Below are 26,906 nucleotides of genomic sequence, written 5' to 3'. Positions count from 1 at the left end.
ACACACATCACGGTTCCTTACATTAGTGATGGGGTCCCACTAACTCTGAATGGCATAAGTGAATGGCGTCACAATTTGTCTAGCGTCTCAGAGTCAGGTCCAAAAACCACCATCTCTGTCTTGTCTGAGTTTAAAAACAGAGAATGAAGAGACATCCAGGGTTTTTTTTGTTTTCAAAACCATGCTTGTAGTCAACTTTAATGATTGAATTCATGTCACCTAATGGATAAATAGAACTTAGTGTTATCAGCATCTCAGCATCCGTATTGAGATTAACAGATTTCTCGAGCCCTTATCGTGCTTCAACACGATCATTCAACGTACACCCACCATTGCATCATGTTTTCACAAGTCTCGCAGAGCATGTCAGCTACGTTTTTGAAGATCATAGCATGCTTCCATGATGCTGATGGTGTAGTGAGCTTGTAGCCTATAGGCTCAAGACATGCATGACCTCCTTCAAATTGTCAACCACTAAGCCACACCAGTGGGCGAGGGCTCTCCTCTGCCATCACTGACTCTAATCTAAAACACCACGGCAAAGTGTGCAGAGATGATGCATTGTTTCCACTGTTTCAGATTGCATCTCTGAATGCAGTGGCAGACAACTTTTGGTGATAATAGAGTTCTAACCTATGTCTGAGCTTTGTGGCACTACTAATCGAGTGATAGACAGACCATCTCATGAACACTTTAAGCATTTTTCCCCTAATAGCGTGGAATTAATATGCATCTTAAGTATTGAAACACATTTAAGTAGTTTTGATTTTCCGATCTTTTATTTACAGACAGAGTTTGGTACAAGTAATGAGGAACTAAATAAACTTATGTAAGTGGTGGTTGTGGCCTTTAATAGACTATGTTGCCACTCTTTACTCTCACGACCCAAATGCTGTTAGTGTTTGAACCTTCTTTGCAACCCCCCCCCCCCCCCCCCCCCCCATTCAGTGCGGTTACATCAACATCTTAGTCAGGTTAGGGCAACAATTGAGCTAATACTTTAACCAGAACGAGATCCTTCAACCTAGTTTACATGTTGGTTAACAGAATTATTGAATAAAGCAGTGGATGGCAATATGCTCCCTTCTAGCCTGAAGCAAAACACAAATCGTAAACAAATGCTGGCTGGAGTGAAACAGACAGAGTAAAAGCAGAACAATGGCTATAGAAAGTGATAAAACCAACCTCCTGCAGCACAGTACACTTGGTATGTATTGTTTGATGGTGTTACATGAACATTTCTCAGGGAGACTTCTGGTGCTAAAATTACCAGAAGGCAGCTTCCATGGACTTGTCACTTCCGGGAGGGAGAGAGTCCAGGGCGGTCCTAATTCGACAAAGCTGCAATGTCGTTCACGTGTAGAGAAATATGGTTTTCTAACTGCATTATCTGGGTACCTTAGCTCTGTTAGGAGTACTCCAGTCTAGCCGAACAGGGAGCTGGTGGCCTATCTCCAGCAGCCATCAAGTAAGGGACTACTTGGACAGGACACCAGTCCATCACAGGGCCACAAATTTAAACCAACAACCCCTCACACACTCAAACCTCGGAAAACATTTTTAATGTATACATTATGACCTGTAAATGGTTTGACTACAAAGACCAGACTGAAAAACCTGTTGCAGAAGCATGACAGTCCATTTTCTTCCTCCCTTGATGAGTAAGAGAAGCAAAATCATAGACACCATGTGTTACTTTATGAGGCTGAACAAGAAACAAGGGGAAAGCAGATGCTGCACACTATGTACCAGTCTACTGCCTCTAAAATTGCCCTGCAAATGAGCATCCTAATGAGAGGCAGTGTTTGTGGGTAAAGGAGCAGCCTAATCATACTAAGTCAATTGCATCTTATCCCTTGTCCCTGTCTCTCTCTTTTGCTCTGTGTGTGTGTATGTGCATGTGTTCATGTGCACGTGCATGCACATTTGTGAGCAAAAGAATAAACATTTATCAGACTCAGAAGAAGTGGCAGTGAACATAGTTCTTCGTTTTCCTCTCTCACTCCATGCTCCAAATCTAGCTGGACAGTTAAATACATTATCCACGCAATATGGAGTTGTCTTGTCTCACCAGCAAAACAGATGTCAGACATGTTCATTTCACTTGCAGCTATTTCTCAATTCTAGCAGGAGCATCCTCTCTTGTGCAATTGGCCTTTAAAGGCACAATAAACTGCTAATTACTTGGTAAATATGCACCTGCAGGATTATTGTAATATTTCCTAAAAGGTGTGAAAATCTTGTCAAATAAATATGGTGAAAATCTGCTTTTGTTGTTTCGCTGTGAATGAACCTGTTGAGCATAAAAATAAACTGGGAGATACAGTCTTGTAAATAATGAGCTTTTCTCTTATGGAATGGGAATAAAACTAGTTGCATATAAATAATGTTTTCCCCACTGTACCTGTTTCTTTATGTTCTTAACCAGAATATTAAGTCCTTACAATGATAATGTAATGTACCAAAAATCCAATATTTCTTACAAACTTAAGGAAACTGTCTAGTTCTTGTATGTTAATATAACCTTGGCTTTTTGCAATGAATCATGCCAATTTCCAAGCACTGCTTTAACAGCAGACTGCAATGTTCTAAAATTATTTCCCCCAGGTTAAAGCCTGTATTTTCGTCATAAATAGTTTGCATAACAACAACAACAACAACAACAACAACAACAATAATAATATGTGTTATTATTATTATTATTATAAAACTTTCAAAAGTATTTTAAATTGTGAATGCTTGTGTTTAATTTTGCCACTTGTCTTATTTTTATTGACGTTTTTCGATCTACCTAATTATGTTACCGGATTCTGAAGGAAACTGCTGTAAAAAGTCGCAAAAACGGAAACCAGCGGGCCGGTTTGAATCCGTCCCTATGGTTACTGCCATCTGTCTCCTGTAAAGTTTGTTTTGGCTTCATATAAGGAAAAAACTATTTATAAAAGAGTTCTTATGGAGTAGAAACAACTCTTCGCGTCATTCTTACCAGCGCCATTGTGCGGAAAACTACTGTCGGGGAATAGAAGACGAAAAATATGACTAGTAGCTAATGTTAGCCGAGATAGCTACCCTAACATCAACGTAGGAAGGAAAAAGTGTTTTTATATCGTCCTGTCTTCGTTGCAGGTAAGTTTCGACTTACAGTCTACTCTAGAAAGTGTTTTAGTGTCGCTCTGAAACCTGAAGCTTACACAAGTAACGTTACGAGTGTTTGTGGACATTCTCATCAGCTGCTCCAGATTTAACCTTCTTTTCTTTCATGTTAGATTAAAAATGTGCTCCAACGATGACTCTCGCATCCTGGTTTTGGAGGAGCAGGTGAAGAATTTATCGGATGAGTTGATGCAATGTCAGGTATGTATGTACATGTACTGTTCGTGTGTAGTATCTGCTATCTTGTGCTTAATCTCTGCTATAAACAGATTATATCTGATAATACTTGTTGGTCTAAAAGGTGACAGTTAAGTTACATGATAAGTGTTTTGATGTGCACCCATGTTGCCTACGTCTTTTAGGAGGATTGTATGTATGTAGCTTGTACTCGTACTTCCATCATTATTCAGACAAGACGTAAACATAATTTAATATAATGATATAAATAAGATATTTTAAAATAAAAACTTCATCTACCACATTTTTATTTTGCTCTTTGTGAACGATTCAATTAATAATCTGACATTGTTCACAGCATGAACAATGTCAGATTAGTACCAGTATATTTTCTGTTGGGCAGTTTTACTTTAAGAATAATAATTTTCTAATGATTTTAGACTTTATTAATAAAACAATACGTTTTTTTTGTCCGTAGTTCTTTGAGATACATCCGAATCCGAAGCATCAGTGCTGAACTGGGAATTGCTACAGGCACTGAAAACTAAAACTGGTCATTATATATAAAACTGACAAACATAATGTACAGGCAAATATAATGCTTCATAATAAAGAAAAAAAGGATATATATTTTTCTAATTTAATGCTTACACTTTTATTATTGTAAATAAATTTCCACCAGCAATTGTATAAGTTATTTGAAAACTAGGAATTCAGAGGGACAGTTTCCTTTTGAATCAGTTTGTAAATTCCCAATCCTCTTCTTATTATTCACATAAATACCTGAGCGACATACTTGAATATATTCCAGAAACATGAGACATGTATTGCTTTTGTTGTCATCATCCGTTCCTCCTGTAATTTTGTAAAAATAAACTCATAGGTCGTTTGTTACCCTGCTATGTTCTTTTAAGTTTTATTATTTAAATTTGTGCTCTAAAAATAGAGCTCTAACTCCCCTGATATGCATGCTTATTTTCACTTCATCATAATATACAATAAAATTAACAATAAATCAACAGTCAAAGTTACAGTAAATTCAGCAAAACGTGTCATTTGTTTGACACTTGCTTGAATAAATGTATTTCATGACTCCCAGCTGTTGGTGTTAACAAAAAATCACATCACTGGAGGTCATTTATGTATAACACTAATTTGCATGAATCACATTTGGTTGTTCACATCTAATGGTGAGTAAAAGGCGTAAACCTTTTGAATGTTCAGTAAACAAAGTAGAACTATTTCTCTTTCCAGACACAAGGATCATGTTTACATATGAGAAACTTTCCTCTTCAATTTCTAACTGAGTAGTTTAGAGAGTCCTCGCATACCCACCACCAGGTGGTGTCTAATAACAGGAGTGTATGGAGTCAGCATGCCTTACTTTGCATATCCATACAACTGTACTAAACAGGCAGAAAGACAGCTGTGGAGTTGTATTCCATCATTTAAATTTGTGGTAGAAGAAGTACTCTGATTCTCTTAAACAAGTGCTTCAATATCAAGGTACAATTTTATTTAAAAAACACCATGACAAGAACATTTCTGTACTTGTACATAATTATGAAAAATAATAATCCAAGTATTAAAATCATGGCAAATGTTTGGTTGCCGTGGTTAATCCTTCACACATGTTGTCATCTTTATTGATGAAAACTAGTATACAATAAAATCCACTGTTTAAAATCTTCCTAATACATTTTACTAGGAACTGAAGCTGTCAGATGAACCGTGGAGGAGAGTCTATGCATTTTTAATCAATGTAACAAAATGAAAATGGGTTACGCACAACAGTTTTTAAAGGAACTGTTTTATAGCTCTTGTGTAAACGTTTTCAGTTGTTTAGCTTCTTCATAGCAAACGATGACAGGTAAAACGCTCGCGACATAATTGTTTTTAAATATTTACAGCTGCACACTGGTGGCTTTTATTTGACAGTTAGGAGAAACATTGAAGAGGTCACTAGAAGAGGGGTGACATTTACTGATGAAACTACAAAGGCAATATAGATGAAAAAACAGATGATGCCATTAATAAAATAGGAGATAAACATCACTTTTCTTATGTTAGCCATCTGTTCAATGACTTGATCAGCTTTGTGCTACAGCATCTGTCATTAAAAAACAGCAATTTACATTTTGAGCCCTCAGAAAATTTAATTAAAATAATTAATCTTGCATTACATATTTTGTAGAAAGTTAGTTAAACAGAAGAAGAATCCAGCACAAGTTCTGTATGTGTCCATAACTTCATCCCAGAACCTAAACTCATGGTATTTAATTTTTATGCTGGTTATTGGTCTCTTTGAGTGGGTATTGGTCCTAATTGTGCAGTGTAAATTGCAGTCAAGCATATCTTGTAGTACCACTACTAAATCAGTTCTTTCTAATAGTACCAGCCCAGATTGGCATTATAATGTGATATTGGAAATTATCGTATCGGTTTTTAATATTTTATAGTAGGTAGGGATGCACCGATGGATCGGCATTTGATCATAATCGGCCGATAGCACCCCTATCGGTTTTGATCGGAGTTTTCAAAATAAATCAAAGCAGATCGATCAGGTAGGGTTGTCACAGTAACCGGTATAGCGGTAAACCCCGGTAAAAAAAAGTTGACAATAATAATAACCGTCTTGTTTTTTAAAAAACTATATTATCTCGGTGGATTACCGTGGCTGCGGTGTAGGCGCGGTGACCCTTACCAGCCACCGTATCATCGGCTGAAGTTGCCGGCGGCACATGCGCGCTTTGTTGTTTACAACGAAAACTTTCTTGAAGCTAAAGCTGAAATAATGGCCAAAGGAGGAGACGGCAGCGCTCAGGAGGACATTTTTTATCCCTCAAAGAAGACAAAGTGGGAAGTACGGGCATCTTTTAGATATTTGAAGAATGCCGAGGGACAGTTGATAGAAGATGGCTATCCTGTTTGCAGCACGTGCAGAAAAAGTGTCTGTGAAAGGCAGCAACGCTTCAAATCTCATGACACATCTGCGTGACCATCACCCACAACTCTAGTCAACGCAAGGCAAGCTAACGTTAGCGTTTTAGCTAAAATGCGTGATCCGAGGATTTGGGTTGAGGGAGAATGCAACGAGTCGCTATATAAAGCAGCCGCAGCACCGCTACCTGCATATAAACCGTGTCTCGGACACCGCCATGTTGAAATGACGCTATGCATTACGGGGCTTCCAGGGGCAGATAAGAGTTGGTCTCTCTCCGAGAATAATTATGAATTTAACAATGATTACTGCCTGATGATGTTTTCCCACATCTGCAACGCTCACTGGAAGGACACAAACCGAGGACAATATTTTCCTGATATAGGGTTTATTACTCAAGTAAGGGTAATAAAGTATCTGATTAGAAGGCTACTTGAGTACTGAGTATCATCTGAACTAATATTTTTAAAATGATGACATCAAACAGACATAAAATAAAAAGTTATGGGCAAATATTGGTATTTTAAAGACTAAAGGGAAAAAATGTAAACAAATAAACAACATAATTACAAAATAACACATTTTAGGCTAAATTTTGACACAAACTGAGGACAATATTTCCTGACATACAGGGTTTATTTAATTGTGTGAAAATGTAGCACGTTTAAAAAAAAATACCGCGATAATACCAAAAACCGTGGTAATTTTGGTCACAATAACCGTGAGGTTAAATTTTCACACCGTGACAACCTTAATACAGACCATTTTAGATTAGGTTACATTTCCTTTATTCCCAGATTATGTAGTTTGTAGCACTCATTATACTGTTGTAGAAAATTTCTGGCCAATCCACGTGATCGGTATCGGTGATCAGCATTCTTTGATATCGGTATCGGTGATCGGCAGCAAAAAACCTGATCGGTGCATCCCTAATAGTAGGGCTGGGCGATGTGACCTAAAATCAATATCACAATATACTGAGGATTTCACCTCGATAACGATAAGTGGGCGATAACTACAGGTATACGCAGAAACAAAAGTTGTCCACTAGGTGAGGCTGTCACGTGTATTACTTGAGTCACAGTTTTACGTGACTCAAGATGGTTCAGCTTCTGAACGTGACATGAACGTTGCCAACCTACACACATCTTTTCATTTTTTTACTATCAAATTTATTGACATGGGAAAATTCTCGATAAGAGTCAGAAATTTCGATAACGATAAATTTTCGATTTATTGCCCAGCCCTATTTTATAGATTGAATATGAACCACGAACACCTAAGCAACATCTAGTATGTGGAGGTTGTAGTTGCAACAATAGAACAAGGTTTCCAGCTGCTGGGGTAGCAGGTTCACTACTGATATGTGAAAGTTTTTATTTGGATCCATCAGTTGTTGGCTTCATCCAAACTCACTCTGGTGTTAGATCTTGTTATGGTGGCTTCTCTTCCGAGAAGGATAACATCTTCTGGCCTCAGAAGCAGCTGCTTGAGCCTCGCTGTGCTGAACGGACTGTTTGGCGACCTGCAACTGTGTCCTCCTCTATTGGCTGGCGGATGTAAACATAAACCCAGTGTCATGCCCATCAAAATAAATATTTAATTTTTTTTTAATTAAAATATAGCTTTTAAAGGAAACACTCTGCCTTCTGTCTGCACTCCTCTAAACGCCTCGTGGAATATTTAATATATATATATATATAGCATTTTATGAAATTGTTCCATATTTAACCTTTATTGGCACAACTTTTACATATCATCCATAAATGATGTATCAAACCTACTTGTCTTACTCAAAATGTCAAAATATGACATATCTGAGCCGAGGTATAGATTTTGATATGTTTTTGTTTGTTTGATACAACTGGCCTAACTTTAATTGAAGTTGTCCTCATACTTTGGTATAAATCAGTGTAACAGATATCAGTAAAAAAGTAGATATCAAACATCCCGTGTTCTGTTGTTTACAGAGCATAGCTTAAAAATACCACTTATATACTCGAGTATTTTTTATGTGGTTTTTTTAACCAACTTGGCGACCATCATTGGTGGTCTTGTCAAAAGTCGAACATCAGTGATTCTGTTTATCTAATAAGAACCGTAAGATGTGCAGTGTACATTTTAAATAGTGCCATTTGAATACCACTGATGTCTTAAGTCTCGGGCATGATGTACTTCAGGACGGCCATTAACTACAAAGAGTCTCATCTGTCAGCCGGCAAACGTTCCAGCTAGGCCACGCTAATTTTACTAATATGTGCTGAATTCCAGTTTCTCTCCCTCTCACTGGTATGTTTGGCCCATGGTGTTTCAGTATCTCGATTCAAAAATGAATAATTCAGTGATCATCAAACACTCATTCAATGTATCTTTAAGTGCACATACGGCAGAGGAGAGCTTTTGATGAGGGTCCTCACTGAACACTTGTCAGCCGAACGGTTAATGGCAGCCAAAGGCCAGACAGAGGGAGACCACATATTTCACGTCAACCACGCCGCCTCATTTAATAATTAGCGGTGTTCTAGCGTTGATTTTTGTGAGATCTGCATCCACCATCATGCCTCTTGCTTCCCTTTGTACACACACACACACACACACACACACACACACACACACACACACACACACACACACACCACATGCATACATATATATACAGAGAGAGAGAGAGAGATCTACAGAAGTCCTTCCACTTTATAAGTTCAGCTCATGTCCTTATCAAGGTCTGATGCTGCCATTTTAGTAAATAATTGATTAGACATTTTTGAAAAGAGGGCCTAAAATTCATGTACTAATTGGAGACCAGTAGATTCCAGTGGGAGGGATGACTTTTATCTTCTGATGATGTGAACATAATATATCAGATAATTTTATATTAAGCCGATTTGGTATAATTCTGTCTTTTAATGTCAAACGTAGTTTTTAGATGTCCCTCATTAAATGTAATGTAGCTTAAAAATGTTTGAAAAGCCGGCAAGACAATTTGAATTGGAAATGTGTCAGGGGCTGGCTGGGGTTTTCAAAACTTGTGGATGACTCTCTCTGTCATCAGTTTTGAGTTTCTTTGGAGCTGTGCATGGTAAACACGTCCCAGAGACCGATTGATTAATAAGGCGAATGCGAGCTCGACTGCTGCGTTTTGATTTGGATTCTTGCTCTCCCCAGTCATAAATAGTTCATAATGACAAGTGTCAGTGCTCGCTCCCGTTGAGTCGAAGGTCACATCTCAGCGATGGAGATTACTGCATAGGGAGGCTTATGATTAGGGAGGGCAGGCCAGATGAAAAACTGTTTTGTACAAGTTGTTTAAATTATTGATTGACTACCCCTACTGTCGTATGCTAATGTCACTGAGCGTCCTGTTTAATGTTTAATTTCCAACCCCGAAGAGCATTGATGCGTTGCTACTTTTTCTTTTCGATATTCACCAGAAATCAACTTTAAGATACTAAGTATTAAAACCACGTATCTCTATTAAAAGTTCCAGCCACAGATTTGCTGAAACCTTCAACTTTTGTTTATTTTTGCAGGCAGACAAGGAGTTTGTGTGGTCTCTGTGGAAACGTCTGCAAGTGGCAAATCCAGATTTGACCCAGGCAGTCAGTTTGGTGGTTGAGCGGTGAGTGGATTCATCTTTGGCATTGCCACCTGAGAAGCTCAAGAGCTGAATATTATTTTATCTCACGAGCAGAGGGAAATGTGTGTGAAAGTTGTTTAAGGGGGCTTTTTAAAGGGCCTTGGCCATTCTGCAGGGGTTATGACGGAGTCTGGTGCAGATGCTGATTTAAGCCCTCTTATCCCCAGTCTTGCAGTTCAAACAATGGAAACCCGTTTAATGAAAACACTCTTCCTCTGCTGCTCACATGCTGGACAGTTGAAACAGTCCTGCCAAATGCTTGTCTTTAGTGGATAAATGGTAAGACCTCTTTTGCTGGATTGCTAAGCCGAAGGAAAAAGAGTGGCATGGGAACTGTCGGAGAACGTAAAGGTTCAGGTGTTTTCCTATCAATGCTCATATGGATAAATTAAATACGTATCTTAAGGGAGATATTGTTCCATTACTATTACAGCAAATGTTTTGTGTCCCTTTCTTTGTTGTTGTAATTTCTGGTGCATCTAAATTACTTTAAGACATCTCTCAGTTGTCGGAAGACAGTACAACATTTCTTCAGTTCCTAATGTTATACTTCACGTACCCACTTCGGTTACTTAAAGCTCCATAGGAAACTCATCAAAGTGTGTTGGTCCACTGAGAGTGGTGGTGGGAACACACGCCCAGAGATCGTGTGTGTGTGTATTGTATCGCCTAATGCGCAGGAGGATATTGACATGGTAATTGTGTCGACTCCAGTCAAGCGCTGGTGCCCAGTGGGAACTGCCATTCATCCCTCCCTCTTCATTCTGTGTGAACCGTGTAAAGTGATTGGTTGGTTGCTTCGGACATGGTGAACACAGCCCCCGATGTACGATGAAATTCAGCCCGGCCTGCCTATGTTCCAGCCCCTCCCGGGATAACAGCGCCTGCCGAGGGAGAGGGCTGATCAGAAGGGGCAACAAGACGATGGAAAAGGCCTTGGAGATGGGAGGTGGAGAAGATGTGACGAGTGAATGCAATAGTTGGTCCCTGTTGGTCTAATGCAGCTGAAACAAACAGGTCCCCAAACGAAGCTTTTTTCCCTCCATTTTAGAAAAGATACTTTACATAAAGCAAAGAACTTTTGGGGTTTCTTTAAGAGGCATGAACTATAAAATGACTTTTAAATCACACACATGCTCTTCTTTTTTCTTGACCGTTTACAGTGAGAAGCACAAAGCTGAGATCAAAGACAGGAAAGTTTTGGAGATCCTCCAGTCCAAAGACTACAAGATTCAAGAACTAGAACAGGTAGAGTATGTTTAGATGTTAGATTACACATTTATAGGTCTGCAATTTTCTGTCATGGTGGCAGTCAGGTCCAGTAGAACTACTGAAGAGTTAAACCCCCCCACCCCCAAAGAAAAAAAACAAAAAAAAAAACTTGGCAAACGATCTAAAGGAGCATTTCTGATGAATTTACTTTTCCTACTAGACTGTCTTAACAGCATCTCCAGATTAAACTATTGAACTTCCAGTCATTCATCTGACATCTTCTGATGTTTTCACACATGAACTCCTGGAATGTTCAGCAGAATGTTGGGACAGTTTAGTCTGGGCTTTTTCCGTGGTTACTGTTCACATATGCACTTCAGAGGGGGAGATTTTCTGCTAGAGATCTCTAACATTGAGAAATTTTAAGGGAGGATTGCAGGATCCATGACATGATGTGCTGTGTTTTAAACAATGTGTTGAGAATAACCAACGAGTCTCTTGTTTTTATAACAAAATCAACTGTAGACACGAATATTTTGGTCAGCAGCACAAGCGCTCGCATTCACTCACTTCCTCTCTCACAGTAAACAGTTGTGCAGATTCGTTGTTCTGTTTGGACATCGTCCTGCCTGCTGATCTTCCAGGTTGGTCACTAGTGGACAAGGAGGAAATAGTTGCAAGATTATCAGCATTCCCTCCTGTTAACATCTCAAGGATATTTAAGGTTCACAGTAGATTAGTTAAAGGTCTCATCCAGCAGTTTTTTTTTCAATAAATCTTTGGTCTCTAGTTATGAATGAATGCCTTGTGTTTTGTTTTCTGTGGAATAAAGCCCCGGCACTCCTGTATCAGGGACTAGAAGTTAGTCGGAGAAGGGGGGGGGGGGGGGGGGGGGGGGGGGGGGCTGAAAACGGCAGGATTTGGAGTCTTACTTATTAATATCTATGATATGTAAACATCTTGCCTCTGATTGGCTACCAGCAACACAACTCTTTTGCTGCCTTCGTTCGCCCTGCTTTCTTGGGTAAAAAAAAAATGCAGCGTTGATGTTTTAGCTCCACAAATAACACAAACCTGAATGTGTACTGCCATGCCATGGAGTTGCTAATGCTAATTGTTAGCCCCTACTAGCTGAGACATGCTGTTTCCTTGCAGCAAAGTCGGTAACATTCCCTGGTTGCAAGACCATGAATGCTAACTTTTCCTAAGACGTAGAAGAGCCTGGCTTTTCCTGACCCAAGCGTTTTCCTGTCTAGTTGCTTTCAGCAGCTAATCCATGCGATAGTGGTTAAAAAACATTTTCACGTTCAGCTTTCATTTGCGACTCAGCGTGAGCGATCATATTTTAACAAGAACCAGTTCTACGCCGTTTCTCTGTGAATGAGACCTTTAAACCAGCTTCTCTTATGCTTTTAACAGATTCAGTTATTTGTTGTGGTACATGCCAGGTTTTATGGTTTCCTCTGTATTTGCTTGTGTTGCCTCTAGCAACAAACATATGTTCCTAACTTTGTTAAACACAAGAAACCAAATTATATACCTTGTTAAACATTAAGTAGCTCTCTGTTGCTAATATGCCTCGTGTTTATTCCCAATGTGACTAGCAGTCTTTTTGTACTCGATCATGCCTTACTGACGGTCATCATCTCATCTTACTGTCTGGTACAGAATAATTAGTTTTCTCTCTTCCTTTTGAAGATGTGATGGTCTGCTGATTCCACGAATCTCACTGTTTTCCTAATCTATCAACTCTCATGCCTAGACTTTTTTCCTTTCCTTGTTTCTTATGTTCTTTTTCTTTCTTGTGTGACAAGTTTAACTATCATTTCTGTAATGCTCCGGATATTGTCAAAGATATCTTAAGCCTGTGGTGCCTTTACCTTCCTCTACCTAATGAGCCCTACTTCAAAATAATATTTTGTAGCCCTGGATAATCAGATAAATAATAAAAAATGACATTAAATCAGAATTTCTTTTCTCTTTTTGTGGGTAAAATCCGATTCTAATGCTGCTTTTGTGTTAATTAGCACAGAACCTGGATTTTGTTCAAAATTAAAGGGCGTTATGCAATCTTTGTGTCTCTCCTTTATGCTTTATGTCACTGCTGCTCTCTGTTCTGTTTGTTCTGTGTTTTTGTCCGCCACAGAAAGTGACAGGGCAGCAGCAGGAGATTAGCAGTTTGGTTCAGAGGACGACAGCAGTGGGAGAGGATAGCGCTTTAACGAAGGAGCTGACAACTCTGCGTGAACAACTGGTCAATAAGAATCATGAACTTAAGGTTGGTGGAACAAATTGTCTGTGGCTGTATGAGCCTCAGATTCCAAAGTCTCTCTTCTGTGTGGCGCTGAATACGACAAGCTCCCCTGTGGCTAAAGCTCTGTGCCTCTGAGTCATTTGGAGGACGGTGAGGATTGCTCAGCCCTCTTGAACACAATCCGAGTGTCTTTATGTCGTCACCCTGACTGATTTTCACCTGCTTGTTCTTTTAGCTTCCTCTCCTTCTACTGACAGCACAGAATACTTAACAGCTGGAAAGACCGTGTGTGTGTGAAGCAGGTTGTTAACTTGCATATAAATACTTAATGCTCCCTTCAACAGGGGAAAGTGAAAGGCGTACATTTGCCGGTGTGGCTTCTGCCTAATTATGCTTCGATGGGACACGGTTATGATTAATTGATAAAGGAATGGTCCTCACACAGTCATGTTGGGGTCTCGTGCCGTGTTATAGTGACGGACGTCATCAAAGGATACCTGGGTTGAGTCTAATGGGTCTTGCAGCAAACAGCATTCTCATTAGAAGCTGTCATTAAAGCTGACAGACTGGCCTTTGTACCCGCATGAGCCCAGCACCAGCAGCACGTCTCGGCCCATACCAACCAACACCTGGTCACGAGGGCCCAGTCATACAGCACAGATGACCTTGGCCAATCAGCAACACATGCAGGGGCCCCCTGCAGAAAAGCTGGTCCTCTGTTCATGTATTCATTTCAGCCGCAACCCCATGGGTTGCTTCTCTTTTCTGTTCTCTAGTTTGAACTGTTACTTTTCCTGTTTTTCTTCTTTTGTCACTATTGTTTATTTGGCCCGGTTGACCCGCAACTCTTCTGCTCTCACACACATACATAACAGCACACTTGCATTGCTTTTTTATCCAGGAAATGAAGACCGAGTGTAGAAGAAAAGAAGAGGAGCAGCAGCAGGTGGTACAGGCTCTAGAGGAGGAGAAAAGGGGATTAGCATCCCACTGCGCTGCCCTAAGAGCTGACCTGGAGGAAAAACAGAGGCAGGTCGACAGCCAGCGAGACGAGAGGGATGCCGCCCAGTCCAGATTAAAGGTTTGAGCAGAGCGACAAGCCCTTTCAGGAACAAACAAACCTTGAACTTTCTGGGTTTTTGGATGTTTATCATCAGCCTGTGAATATAAAGAGATTTCTGTAGCAAAGTTCAAACCTAAATATACAGTGACAACATTTGAAAGGATGGAAATATTCTTATTAACTTGAAAGAGACGTTCCTGGTTTGGGTTGAGGTTTTTCAGGACTGTAGCCAGCTTTGGTTCGAGGGTTTTTTTCTGCCATTGATTCAGTCCAAATTTAGTAATCTAACTTTACCAAATAGATGGATTTGTACTTCTCATCTTGTTCCATAAAAAAATAAGTATTGAGCATGTTAAAATGCTTTGCAAGAATTAGCTTTGTGCAAAAATTAAGCTCTCAGGAATAATAGCTGCTCATGATCTTCATATCCAACTTTTTAAGGTATCAGCTAATCTATAAACATTTAGCTTTATAAGTCAAATGGGTTCAGACAAGGTCTTGAATAAGTAAGGGATACTGAGTAATTACACTTGGATCCGGTGGAGCCCAGCCACTTGCATATCCATCAGAACCTTTAAATCTCCACCTGTTCTTTTTGTAGCCAGTTAGCTTTTAAAATATGGAAATGCGAAGTTTAGACATTACAGTAGTTTGTTAGAGAGCAAAGATGTGTCTAAAACATCTTTGGATCTATATTATAGAAAAGCAAACCACATTAAGCTGTTTTAAGTTGTCAGTTCAAAAACAGTGGTGGCAAACCTCAATGACAGACCTCATGAAATGAATTTTGATTAATATTTCTTAAAGGGATAGTTCAATTTTTGGTGATGCAAGGCTGCGTGAGTATTTCTTACCTTCAGTAAACAGCGGTGAGATCGACCTCAGTTTAGAGCATCAGGGAGAATTTCCCATGAATGAGTCAAGCTAAGCGTTATTACCTCGTGGACGTATTCCTGAGCACCTGAAACAACTCAGACTTCACTTTCTTTGTGTTTGAAGTGAATGTTCTTTTGTGAACTTTTAATGTCTTTTGGATCAGACATTTATTTCCATAGATGTCTATGAGCAGAACCATAATAGCTGGCATTTTTGCAACAGGTGCACAAACAGATATGCCAGTGTAGGTGTGGGGTTTATATGTAAAAAATAGACTCGAAATGTAATGACAGAGTATCTTCGCTTCTGGGACGCGTCCAAAACATTACACTTTGCTGCCGGTGGATAGGAACCCATCTAAGATTCGCGGCTGTTTTGCGATGCTTTCATGTCCAGTGGAAAAGAGGGGCGAGAAACCATTTAAAGGCCCAGGACCCTGGTGTGGGGTGTGGTGCCTTGGTCTGCCTGAGTATTCGTGGCTCCCGGGTCAGGGGGTTTAAGATCTTAGGCGCCTGCCTGGTCAGTCCCGGTGGCTGCCTGGTGGGGTCTGGGTCCCTGGGCTCTGCTGGGTCCCCGGCAGGGGTGGTTGCCCCTGGGTCCCGGGTCGCTGGGTCCCAGGCTCGGCCGGCTAGGGGGTGGGAGGCTGCGGGCAGGCCTGTGGGCTTGCCGCTGATATCTCCCGGGGCTCTGCCGGCTGCTGGTTGTGGCTCCCCGGGGCGATCCTCTGCGCCTCTCGAGGGGGGCGAGGGCCTTTCTGGTTGCAGTCTCCTTGGGGTTCCTGTGTTCTGGGGCAGCGCCTGGATCTCTGGGACTTGGAGCTCCCCCCGTCTCCTACACATCTTTGGGGGGCAGATATGTGGTCCCTCACACTCTATTGGACGCTCCTATAGAGAAACCTTACATAAACAAGCGCGTGTACACACACAGGTGCTCACATGGTGCTCTCAAAAGTATGGGCTTGGGCACGTTCAACACATGTCTTGAGGCTGTCGTCGCCACTAAATGCACTGTGATTTATTATCGTGTGATTGTTCAGTTAAACAATGTTGATTTTATATTTCATCATCAGGTTAACGCAGTGATAGCTTGCTCCTGATGTATTGTTGTGTGTCCCATTTTTTTCTGCTCTTCTCTTTCTGCAGTTCTAGAAGCAGACTCTTGTTCATTATTGTTTATTTTTGTGGAACCCCCCCCCCCCCCTCTTCCCACCATTTGTCTTTTCCTTTCTCTTTCACCTCTGTCTCCGTGTCTGGTCGGAATTACAAAGCATTCAAAAACAACAACAATAAAATTTGAAGTTTCAGGCGTGACATTTAAAGCAGACGCTTTGATGCTCCCCCTGAGAATAAATCTGTATGGCTTGTTACCAGCATTCAGACATCAATTCTGCTTGCTTCACAGCCAGACAGGACACGGTCAAAAAAATAAATAAAAAATAAAAAAGACCCAGGAACCATTTGCAGGTGTTTTGGATTCATTAGCTGATTAGAGTGTGACACTTTAGGCCTAACTCTTTTCACAATATTCAAATATTCTTTTTGAATTTGGGGTTTTCATAAGCTGTAAGCCATCATCATCGCAATTAAAAACGAATAAAGGCTTGAAATATGTAGCATTGCTTGTAATGATCAGAATTAACAGTTAATGTGACTTATTTAAAAAATCAGTTATTTTTATTTTAGATTTTTTTAATTATTACTTTCACTTTTCACATTAGGATCTGGAAGAAAAACTACGCATTGCCTGGCTAGAGCTGTCTCAGTCACAGGAGTACATTAATGGTCTAGCTGCCCAGCTTTCTTCTAAAGAGAGAGAAGAAGCAACGAAACAAGAGCAGCTAGATCGACTTCGGTAAGTCTCGTCAGCTTAAGAGCTATTTCACTTTTTCTAAAGAGCAGCACATTCATAGATGTTTTTATGGGTAATTTCACGAGTTAAAAGACAACTTGTGCTGTGTAAACTGTGAGCTATATGTCTGTATAGGTAACTGCATTAAGGTGTGGGTATTCTCCTGATTACTGTGAGTCTTGAGGGTGACACACATTTCTTCCACCCTGGCTCACCTAAAGCCATTTGATAAGCCCTGCATAGTGAATGTGCTTTAAAGGAGGGAAAAGGGGAAACAGGGAAGGCTTTCACTAAGCTTTAGTCGATATAATAAAAACTGCAGAAACTGTAGGAGCCTTAATGGTAATCTCAGCCCTTTTTTAACTACTTCTCTGCTTAAACGCCAGAGGCAGTTCGAAATGTCAGTCACTTCGGAGCTATAGGCTGTTCTTACACTAATTTAATGCACTTATAGGTTGCAGGAGTACTTCATAGAAGTCCACTGGGAGAACAGAAAAACAATTTATTTGATTTGGATTTTTCTACTCTGATAAGAAGTGTCACTTTATTGACTACAATCATCAACATCATTATTTTGTTGTTCATTTTGGTCCAGGTTATTATGTACTGTATTACATTTTTGCTGAAATTTAGTCCCAGTCTGCCCGACGGAGCAGGTGTACCCAAGTCAGGTTTGTAGGATGCCTTGATTCACTCGCCTTTTCAGTTTGTGCTACAAATCTACTGAATTGAGATCAAGTCAAAAAGTTATCTTTATTCTCCGTACGCTACTTTGTCGCTAATTGTGGAGTAAGCTTACAGTCGTCTTCCATGTGGAAGACCCATTTGCTACCAAGCTTTACCTTCATAGCAACTGTCCTGAGATGTTGCTTTTCTACGTGATTTTTTTCCCGTGATGCCATCTGCAAATACAAATAAGAAGAGTAAAGACATTTTTCCTGAGACACACTAATCATTTCACTCAACCATTTTCTTTCAAATACATTATGTAAATCTAAGTTTGATTTTGGTACTTTTTGTGTGTTTATGTTTGCAGTCATGAGTTTGCAGAAGTTCAGACTCTGTACAGACAGAGCACTGAGCATGCAGCAGAACAGAGCCACCTCATCAAGCAACTGGAGGGACTCAATCTGGACACACAAAGAGTCCTGAGAAATCAAGAAGAGGCACACACTGCTGATGCTACCACATATCAGCAGGTAGTTACGAACACAAACGGAAACTTCAAACTCAGAAAAAAACTATTTGTTCAACTTAGGGCTGGGCGATAAATCAATCGAATCAATTGACATTTCTGACAAACCAATATCATTTTTCCCATGACGATAAATTCTATAATTAACAAATGATAAGATGTGTGTAGGTGGGCGACGTTCATGTTCCTTTAAGAAGCTGTACCACTTTGAGTCACATGACAACATGACTCAACACGAGACAGCTCCATCTAGTGGGCAACTATTGTTTTTGCGCTTACATGTAGTTATCGTCCATTTATCGTTATCGAGGTGAACTCCTCAATATATTGTGATACTGATTTAAGGCCATATCACCCAGCCCTAGTTCAACTGCATGTAGTCCTCAACCAGTTTGTCAACCGTCACTGGTTGTCATAATCATTCCTCTGCCTCCTTACCTTACCTCAGACCATCTATCCACCTTTCTTGTTTTTGTTGACAGCTAAACAAGGAGCTGAGTCAGTGCTACCAGACTCTCGTGTCTAGTGAGGCCAAACTCCATCAGAGTCACCAGGAGCTCAGGGACCAGTTGGCTCAGAGAGACCAGCACATCATGGAACTCCAAGCTCAACTGCAGAAACAGCTGGAACAAGTACAACAGCAGCATCAGGCTCACCGCACAGCCCTTCACTGCTCACCAAGCAAACAAACCAACTTTTTGGTAACTATTTTTATCATCCCCTTAAATTAGATCTTTTTAAAACGTAATAATTTTCTAGAAACTACCATTTTGCATTGATTCTTTTGTCTTAAACACGTCCTAGTGTTAAATAAAACAGCTTTCAGAGGATTCCATAAATAAGAGTATTTATACTTAAGTGTAGGGCTGCAACAACGAATCGATTAATTTGATGAAAATCGATTACTAAAAGCGTTGGCAACAAATTGCGTCATCGATTCGTTGTGTCGCACAACTTTTCCAAAAGTCCCCCGCCCCTGCCCGCCGTTGCGCGCAGACCGGAGCAAGTCAGATCAGCGCGAGGGAGAGCCGGCAGGTGTTTGGAAGAGAAACGTGGTAGAAGCAGCGAGACCCAAAAAAGTAAAAACTTCTTAAGTTTGGGAGCATTTTCAGTTAAATCAGGCGACGACATTCGTTACCTGCAACGTTTAGGTCAGACTTAGCATGGCACGGGAGTACTACGGTGATGATGCAGCATTTTAAACGCAAGCATGTCGGAATCATCAGCGAGGAAGAAGAGAGCTCTGTGTCCGGTTAAGTTAAAAACTTTTCAAAAGTGATTCACCCAAGCCCCGGATTATTACACAGGCTAGACATGCCCTATGCTCGTAAAAAATAATAATAATAAAAAAAAAGTCTACAAAGTCGTGAGCGCGACGCTTACTGGATGAGTGTGTGTGTGTGTGTGTGTGTGTGTGGATCTTCCCGCAGACTCGTGCTGCTGCGAACCGGTTCCGCCGTCACATTCCCGCAGAAGCTGGTTGATCACACCGGGGCCAGACTACTAGCATGTGGTTTTACAGCCACAATGTCCTCGGAAGCAAAAACGCTTTTAAAAGGGAGGGAGGAGTCCTAACTGTTGCTGCAGGCGTGTTGTGTGAGAGTGCAGTTATGTACTGGTTAATATATTTTTGGGTTCAGTTGCTTTCATGTGGCCTAATGTGCGTCTATTTGGGATCATTGGAATGATCAGCATCATTTCTTGATGTGACTTTATGGCAGTTGCCCAGGGCATCATCACAAGGAGGGCGGCATTCATTTACTTTTGTTTTATTTGGTATTTTTTCAGTCATTTTTGGAAATAGTGATTAATTTTGATTAATTCACAGCCTATGTTTAATTACATTTAAAAATTAGTTGTTTGACATCCCCAGTTATAATAAATGTCAACAGATGAGATCAAACAAAACAGATGAGAATTCCCCTTAAGCTGTTTAACTTGGACCAAGCATTTTAGGTCACAGATAGGTGTAGCCTAGGGTCTCTGTCTATACACCTTATAAGACAATTTAGGTGATGGCATGTTGTTTTTCTGCTATTGAACTGTTTTCTAATAATGTTGTGTTTAATAAAGTGAAGGAAGGAGAGAAATAACGTTTCCCTAGCAGTTTTTAAAAATTTCCCCATATAATCCGATTAATCGTGTCGAGACCCCATCCGATTAATTGATTATCCAAATAATCGTTTGTTGCAGCCCTACTTAAGTGATAAACACATTTTATTGTGATACGTCACACGTCTCTGGCCGGTGAGGTGCAGAGATGTAGGTAGATTAGCACGTACTGTAATAACTGACACTCCCTAACATGGCCTGTGGTGGTGGTCCATATCCCAGAATCATCCTTTTGATACTGCTCTCGTTCATCCTTGATCTACGCATCTCTCTTTGCACCGTTGTCTTTAATGTCAGTTATCTGATCCTCTCAGACCGAGGAACAGAAACACTCTCTGATTTACTTACTTTTATCAGTCTTCTTTATCTCCTACCACCCAAATAACTAAATGCTGTTAACACGCCCTGGTCAAATAGGAAAGGCAGATAAGAGGTGAAGAGAGGTGAATTAATTGGGAGCCCAGTAATGTTCTTGAAGATGATGTTAGAGTTACATTTCTACATCTGTCGGTCAGCAGCAGGAGTTTGAATTGAACTCAGGTCCTTTGAACAGTCACCCTAAAGGCTATAGAGATCGTTAATAGCACTTAATGATTCAGTTAACTTGGACCACATAGATGGTTGAGAAAAGTACCACTAGTGACATACTTTCCACATCTACAAGGGTGTACATTTCTGTTGTGGTCCAAGTAGTAAGTCATTATGAGAGGGCATACACAAGCTTCTGTGTGGACGTACATGAGTCCTCCTGTAAGTTGAGTGGTGTCCAGTTTTTGATGTTGTTAAAACGTCCACAAATTGTCTTCTGGTAATTCATTGTTACTGTCCTCTTTAGAACTGCATGTCATGTTGTCTTATTACGTTTTGTAGTTTTATAGATGTAAAACTCAATAAACACGCCTTTATGGCTTTTACGTCACAGAACAGAAGGATTCCACATTAAATAATGTCTTGGCCAAAAAGGTCCATAAAATTACAGAGTCATGTGATAATTCTGAAAAGTTATTCTTGCTAGACAAAAGCTAAACTTTACATTTACTAGTTAAATCTGAGCAGAAGATACATGAGCTTGGAGACGCTTCTGCAGTGCCGTACACCTGATCTTAAGCACTTGTAGCTTCATCCTCCTCTACATGGATCATCATGGTGTTACAGAGTTTGTAATTATCAGGTGTGGAATGTTAACTTTTACAGAGGAGCTTTAGATTTCTCAGCTTCCTTTTTTTCCAGTGCCAACTCTGACTGATCTGCTTGTCCTCCCAGTCAAAGCAGCACAATATTTCAATCCAAACAAAATTCTTAGCTCCATCAAAAGTAGCTGAAACTTTTAAGACATTATTTTATTTGTTGCTCTTATATTCCACTTTGCATTGCATTGGAAGCTCAGGCTATACCTAACAGAAGGTGCCACCCACCCAGCTCCTGATGCTGTCTATGGTCATCTTCCACTTTGACTTTTACAATGATCTTCTCTCTGGTCTCCCAGTCTGTACGAGGCATGTCTGCAAATGTTGTCAAGCGTCTGGTCTTCAATCAGCGTAAATGAGCACATAGATCCTAAATGGAACTGCTCCCTTCTACGGCTTACATGATGACCTGATCATTTTGGTCATTGGAGGTCAAAGAGTTGTTGACTAGCGACGTCTACACCATGCTCAAGATAATCCAGACTTTTCCTGTTCCATTGCATGATGGTGGAATGAACTCCTGAGTAGAGATGAACTGAAATGGGTTTTTTATTGCAAATACTGACACTGGTAATTGGAGGTCATGGTTAGCCGATGATGATATATGTTGATGATCTTTAGGGGCAATATTCATGGCTGATATCTTGATGTTTTGTGCCTTGTTTGCATACTAGAATGTCACACTAGTAATTATAGTGTGCAACATTTCTGAACCCAATCAGATTTTGAACGCTGACTATTTTAAAGTCTAACTTTTAACCAAAGTTAATCAAACAAATCAATAAACTGACTAAGGATTAAGTATCCAAAGCATGTGAATAAAAAGAAATGTTAGTTGACAACAATGTTTAAAAGCATTTATTAAGCAGATGTTTTTAGGAACATAAATATACATTTAATAATAATTTGACAAAAGCACAGAGCTGCTCATGGGTGTTTCTGACTTTTAGTCGGCTCTACTTACGAGTTACGTTGCTTGATGCCATTATATGAAAAAAGTTAAAAATTGGCCCAGTTTATCAGCCAGCCGATATATCAGTCTAACTCTACTGAGTGTTAAGACAACTGAGCTCTTCAAGAGCATCTCCTAGACTAGCTCCTTCCCTCTTCTCCACTGCACTCTCGTTGTGCTCTTCCCTTTATGTTCAACACCTGCCCTCTACCTTGTCATCTCTGACAGAGCCTAACTGGTGTTCTTACCACAGACAACTCATACGTAGACACCCGTAAACTGGCGCTGCATATTGGAGATGACGTAGTGGCCAGCCACCATCTTGGATGGGTCTCCATTCGCCCCCAGTGCATTTATTTCTCCTGAGGAAGGTGTTCTGTTCACCCAATAAAAAAACACATTTTATTGTGCTTTTTAACAAAATCAGACATATCATATGGCATGATAGGTAAAATATAAATCTAATCAAATAAATTAATTTATTAAAACATAAAGTCCCATAAGGTAGGCGAGAAGAGTCAATAGTAATCCCATGTGATGTGTTTTCAATAGTGCGCTTGTTGTTCCAACCTTAGGCTGCACAAAAACAGGCTTAGCTCACTCTGCGTTGACACCAGTTGGGTTTGAAGAGTGAAGAGATCAATCCCATATGGCGGTGACATTGTTAGACAATGGGGCATCTACGTATTCATGTCTATGGTTTTTACCTGTAAGTGTAGTTTGTTGTTAGCCTCAAAGGTAGCTAAAAAATTAATAATCAAATATAAAAAAACACCAAAATACTACATTTTAACTGTTCACAACGGATCAAATGTTAATGCAGACTTTTTGTTCTTTAGTGTGATTTCATTAACTCTAGCTCTGTTCTTATGTAAAGCATGATTTGCAACAATTAACTTTTCTTTCATTCATTGAGCTAAATGTCTAATTTTAGGTGAAAGAAAACACATTTATGACATTATATGACATTTTTACCTGTATTTGGGTTATCTCTGTTTGTCCTGCATTGTGACCTGACTCAGAGTTAACTCCATCTGGTTTCAGCTTAAAGCAACATTTTTGCAGCAGTTGAGCAACGCCTTTGCCTCCACAGACAGTAATTATTAAATTTGATCAGTTGATATTTTCTGAAACAGCTACAGCTCCCACCCCACCCCACCAGACTATGGAAGTCAGAAGATATCAGCTCAAATGTTAAGTGAGTTACAATCACCCAATCTCACTTAACCCGGTTAATTGAACCAGCAGTAAAGTTTAAATGGTTCATTTAGTCAGTAATTAAATACAGTACTGCAGTGTTCCCTCAGTAATTAATACTACAGTACATTTGGAAGGGATGCAGTTAGGGCTGTGTGTGAGTGCAGGTCTGTAGTGGTGATGTGTGTGTTTGCTAGTTTCACTGTATATATTTAAATTTGTGTATTTTAGTGCATTAAAAAAGCTTTGTGGTTCTCTCAGTGTCCAGACTGAACACTAGCCCAATAATATCAATTAAACTAGAAAATGTCTGAAAAAGGGTCTGAATTAGGCCTGAACGATTTTAGGAAAAGACTGAATTGCAATTTTTCTAGCAGAAATTGCTATTTCGGTTCAATTGACGATTTTCTGCAAACAAAGGTCCAACACTAGCCTGCCAAGCAATCCTGTAGATTAAGTGAAAAGATGGTCTAGATTCTAATCTAGTTTAACAAATCATTCACATTAATATTTACTATTTAATCATACAATTAAAACAGTTAAAGCTGTTGATATTTTCTCCTATAATTATCATTTATTTATTTGTTTTTATGCGTTTGTGAAGCAACTTGTGCTTGTGATTTTTATCTAGAGAGGAGCTTTATTAAAAACATGTTCTACTCCAAAAATGCATTGAGGAAATCTGTAGGTAGAAATAGCTTTTAAATGTATTAAATAACAAAAAATGCACAGTTTTCCCTGCATTACCAAGGCAGGCTGGCTGCATGTTTTTCAACGTCGTCTGATAGTTTTTCCTCACTAAAACGTCAGCTCTGTGAGAGAGATGCACGCATTCTGACAACTTAGCTTGTTTGAACTAACGTGTGCCATCAGAAACATTCAAACCATTTTTAAAAGAGAAGTCGAGCTTTCAAGTCAACTAAAGTGTGCGTCTCCGCACTCGCGCTGATGAAGCATAAACCAAACTTTAGAAATAAGCCTGAACCTGCTCCGATGTGGAAGTAGTCTCTCTCTCCCTTACTCAACTACGTTCTCTCTCTCTGTCCTGGTCTCACCTACGGTGCCATTATTATCTGCTCTAGCAGCGCTGTGTGTAGAAACATAAAACAGGAAAATAACCTGAACATGCAGCTCTGTCAGCTGTGGAGCTGGGCTCGGCTTTGGACAGTACACCCCACCCCCCTCCCCCACGCTGGCTTTTGCCACTGCCATAACACAGAGGGAAAACCCTGGATGTAAAAAAAAAAAAAAAAATTACACAACGTACAGTTGTGGTCAGAAGTTTACATACACTTGTAAAAAATATAATATAATGGCTCTACTGAGTGTCCCGTTATTTCTAAAACTCTGATTTTTCTCTGATAGAGTGATTGGAACAGATACTTCTTTGTCACAAAAAACATTCATGAAGTTTGGTTCTTTAATGTCTTTATTATGGGTTAACAGAGAAAAGTGATCACATTTGCTGGGTCACAAATATACATACAGCAACATGAACTAGCAATTTTGGTGACTTAGAAACGTGTCAGTGAACTGAGCTTCATAGCATGGCCTCTTAACTTCTTGTGAGTGATTATGAGTGACTACAGCTGGTGACTTCTCTTAGGCCAGGTATATAGGGCCCACAAACGCTACAATGGGAAAGTCAAAGGAGCTCAGCATGGATCTGAAAAAGCAAATTATTGACTTGAACAAGTCAGGAAAGTCACTTGGGGCCATTTCAAAGCAGCTGCAGGTCCCAAGAGCAACAGTGCAAACAATTGTTTGTAAGTATAAGGTGCATGGCACTGTTTCATCACTGCCAAGATCAGGAAGAAAACGCAAGCTATCACCTGCTGCTGAGAGAAAATTGGTCAGGAGGGTAAAGAGTGAACCAAGAATCACCAAAAAGCAGATCTGCCAAAAATTAGAAGCTGCTGGAACACAGGTGTCATTGTCCACAGTCAAACGTGTTTTGCATCTCCATGGACTGAGAGGCTGCCGTGTAAGAAGGAAGCCCTTGCTCCAAAAGCGGCACCTTAAGGCTCGACTGAAGTTTGCTGCTGATCACATGGACAAAGATAAGACCTTCTGGAGGAAAGTTCTGTGGTCAGATGAAACAAAAATCGAGCTTTTTGGCCACAATGCCCAGCAATATGTTTGGAGGAGAAAAGGTGAGGCCTTTAACCCCAAGAACACCATGCCTACAGTCAAGCATGGTGGTGGGAATATTATGCTGTGGGGCTGTTTTGCTGCCAATGGAACTGGTGCTTTACAGAGAGTAAATGGGATAATGAAGAAGGAGGATTACCTTCACATTCTTCAACATAACCTAAAATCATCAGCACAAAGGTTGGGTCTTGGGTGCAGTTGGGTGTTCCAACAGGACAGTGACCCCAAACACACATCAAAAGTGGTAAAGGAATGGCTAAATCAGGCTAGAATAAGGGTTTTAGAATGGCCTTCCCAAAGTCCTGACATAAACCCCATTAAAAACATGTGGACAGTGCTGAAGAAACAAGTCCATGTCAGAAAGCCATCAAATTTAACTGAACTTCACCAATTCTGTCAAGAGGAGTGGTCAAAGATTCAACTAGAAGCTTGCCAGAAGCTTGTGGATGGCTACCAAAAGTGCCTAATTGAAGTGAAAATGGCTAAGGGACATGTAACCAAATATTAGCACTGCTGTATGTATATTTGTGACCCAGCAAATGTGATCACTTTTCTCTGTAACCCATAATAAAGACATTAAAGAACCAAACTTCATGAATGTTTTTTGTGACAAAGAAGCATCTGTTCCAATCACTCTATCAGAGAAAAATCAGAGTTTTAGAAATAACGGGACACTCAGTAGAGCCATTATATTAAATTTTTTACAAGTGTATGTAAACTTCTGACCACAACTGTATCTTGGATCAGTCAAAACCGCTAAAACCGCAGCTTTGACGGTCACGTGATTGTGCAGTTTGAGATCGCAATTTCGGTTAAAAAACAATAGATCGTTCAGCCCTAATCTGAATACACTTAAGGTTGGTTTATGCTTGACGCATCCGCGAGATCCGCACGGCTTCGTGCGGAAAAGTTGCGTCATTTTGCGTCACGCCCCTCCACCGCGCCTCCGCA

General features: G+C 40.1%; 1 protein-coding gene across 1 annotated transcript in view; it reads left to right on the top strand.

Annotated features, from left to right (window-relative positions):
• The first annotated feature begins 2,849 nt into the window (after positions 1 to 2,849).
• The window catches only part of cntln (centlein, centrosomal protein), a 127,378-nt gene continuing 103,321 nt past the window's right edge, over positions 2,850 to 26,906 (top strand). Inside the window, exons 1-9 of the mRNA XM_015965167.2 lie at positions 2,850 to 3,126; positions 3,267 to 3,354; positions 9,802 to 9,890; positions 11,072 to 11,156; positions 13,267 to 13,398; positions 14,276 to 14,455; positions 17,031 to 17,164; positions 18,198 to 18,360; positions 18,839 to 19,057. Of these exons, the coding sequence (XP_015820653.1) occupies positions 3,274 to 3,354; positions 9,802 to 9,890; positions 11,072 to 11,156; positions 13,267 to 13,398; positions 14,276 to 14,455; positions 17,031 to 17,164; positions 18,198 to 18,360; positions 18,839 to 19,057 (1,083 nt within the window). The 5' untranslated portion in view covers positions 2,850 to 3,126; positions 3,267 to 3,273. The remainder of the gene's footprint in view (positions 3,127 to 3,266; positions 3,355 to 9,801; positions 9,891 to 11,071; positions 11,157 to 13,266; positions 13,399 to 14,275; positions 14,456 to 17,030; positions 17,165 to 18,197; positions 18,361 to 18,838; positions 19,058 to 26,906) is intronic.

This window comes from Nothobranchius furzeri, chromosome 4, assembly GCF_043380555.1.
Source record: "Nothobranchius furzeri strain GRZ-AD chromosome 4, NfurGRZ-RIMD1, whole genome shotgun sequence".
NCBI lineage: Eukaryota > Metazoa > Chordata > Actinopteri > Cyprinodontiformes > Nothobranchiidae > Nothobranchius > Nothobranchius furzeri.
The sequence above is the reverse complement of the archived record's forward strand: the minus strand, read 5'-3'. Positions and strand labels throughout refer to the sequence as shown.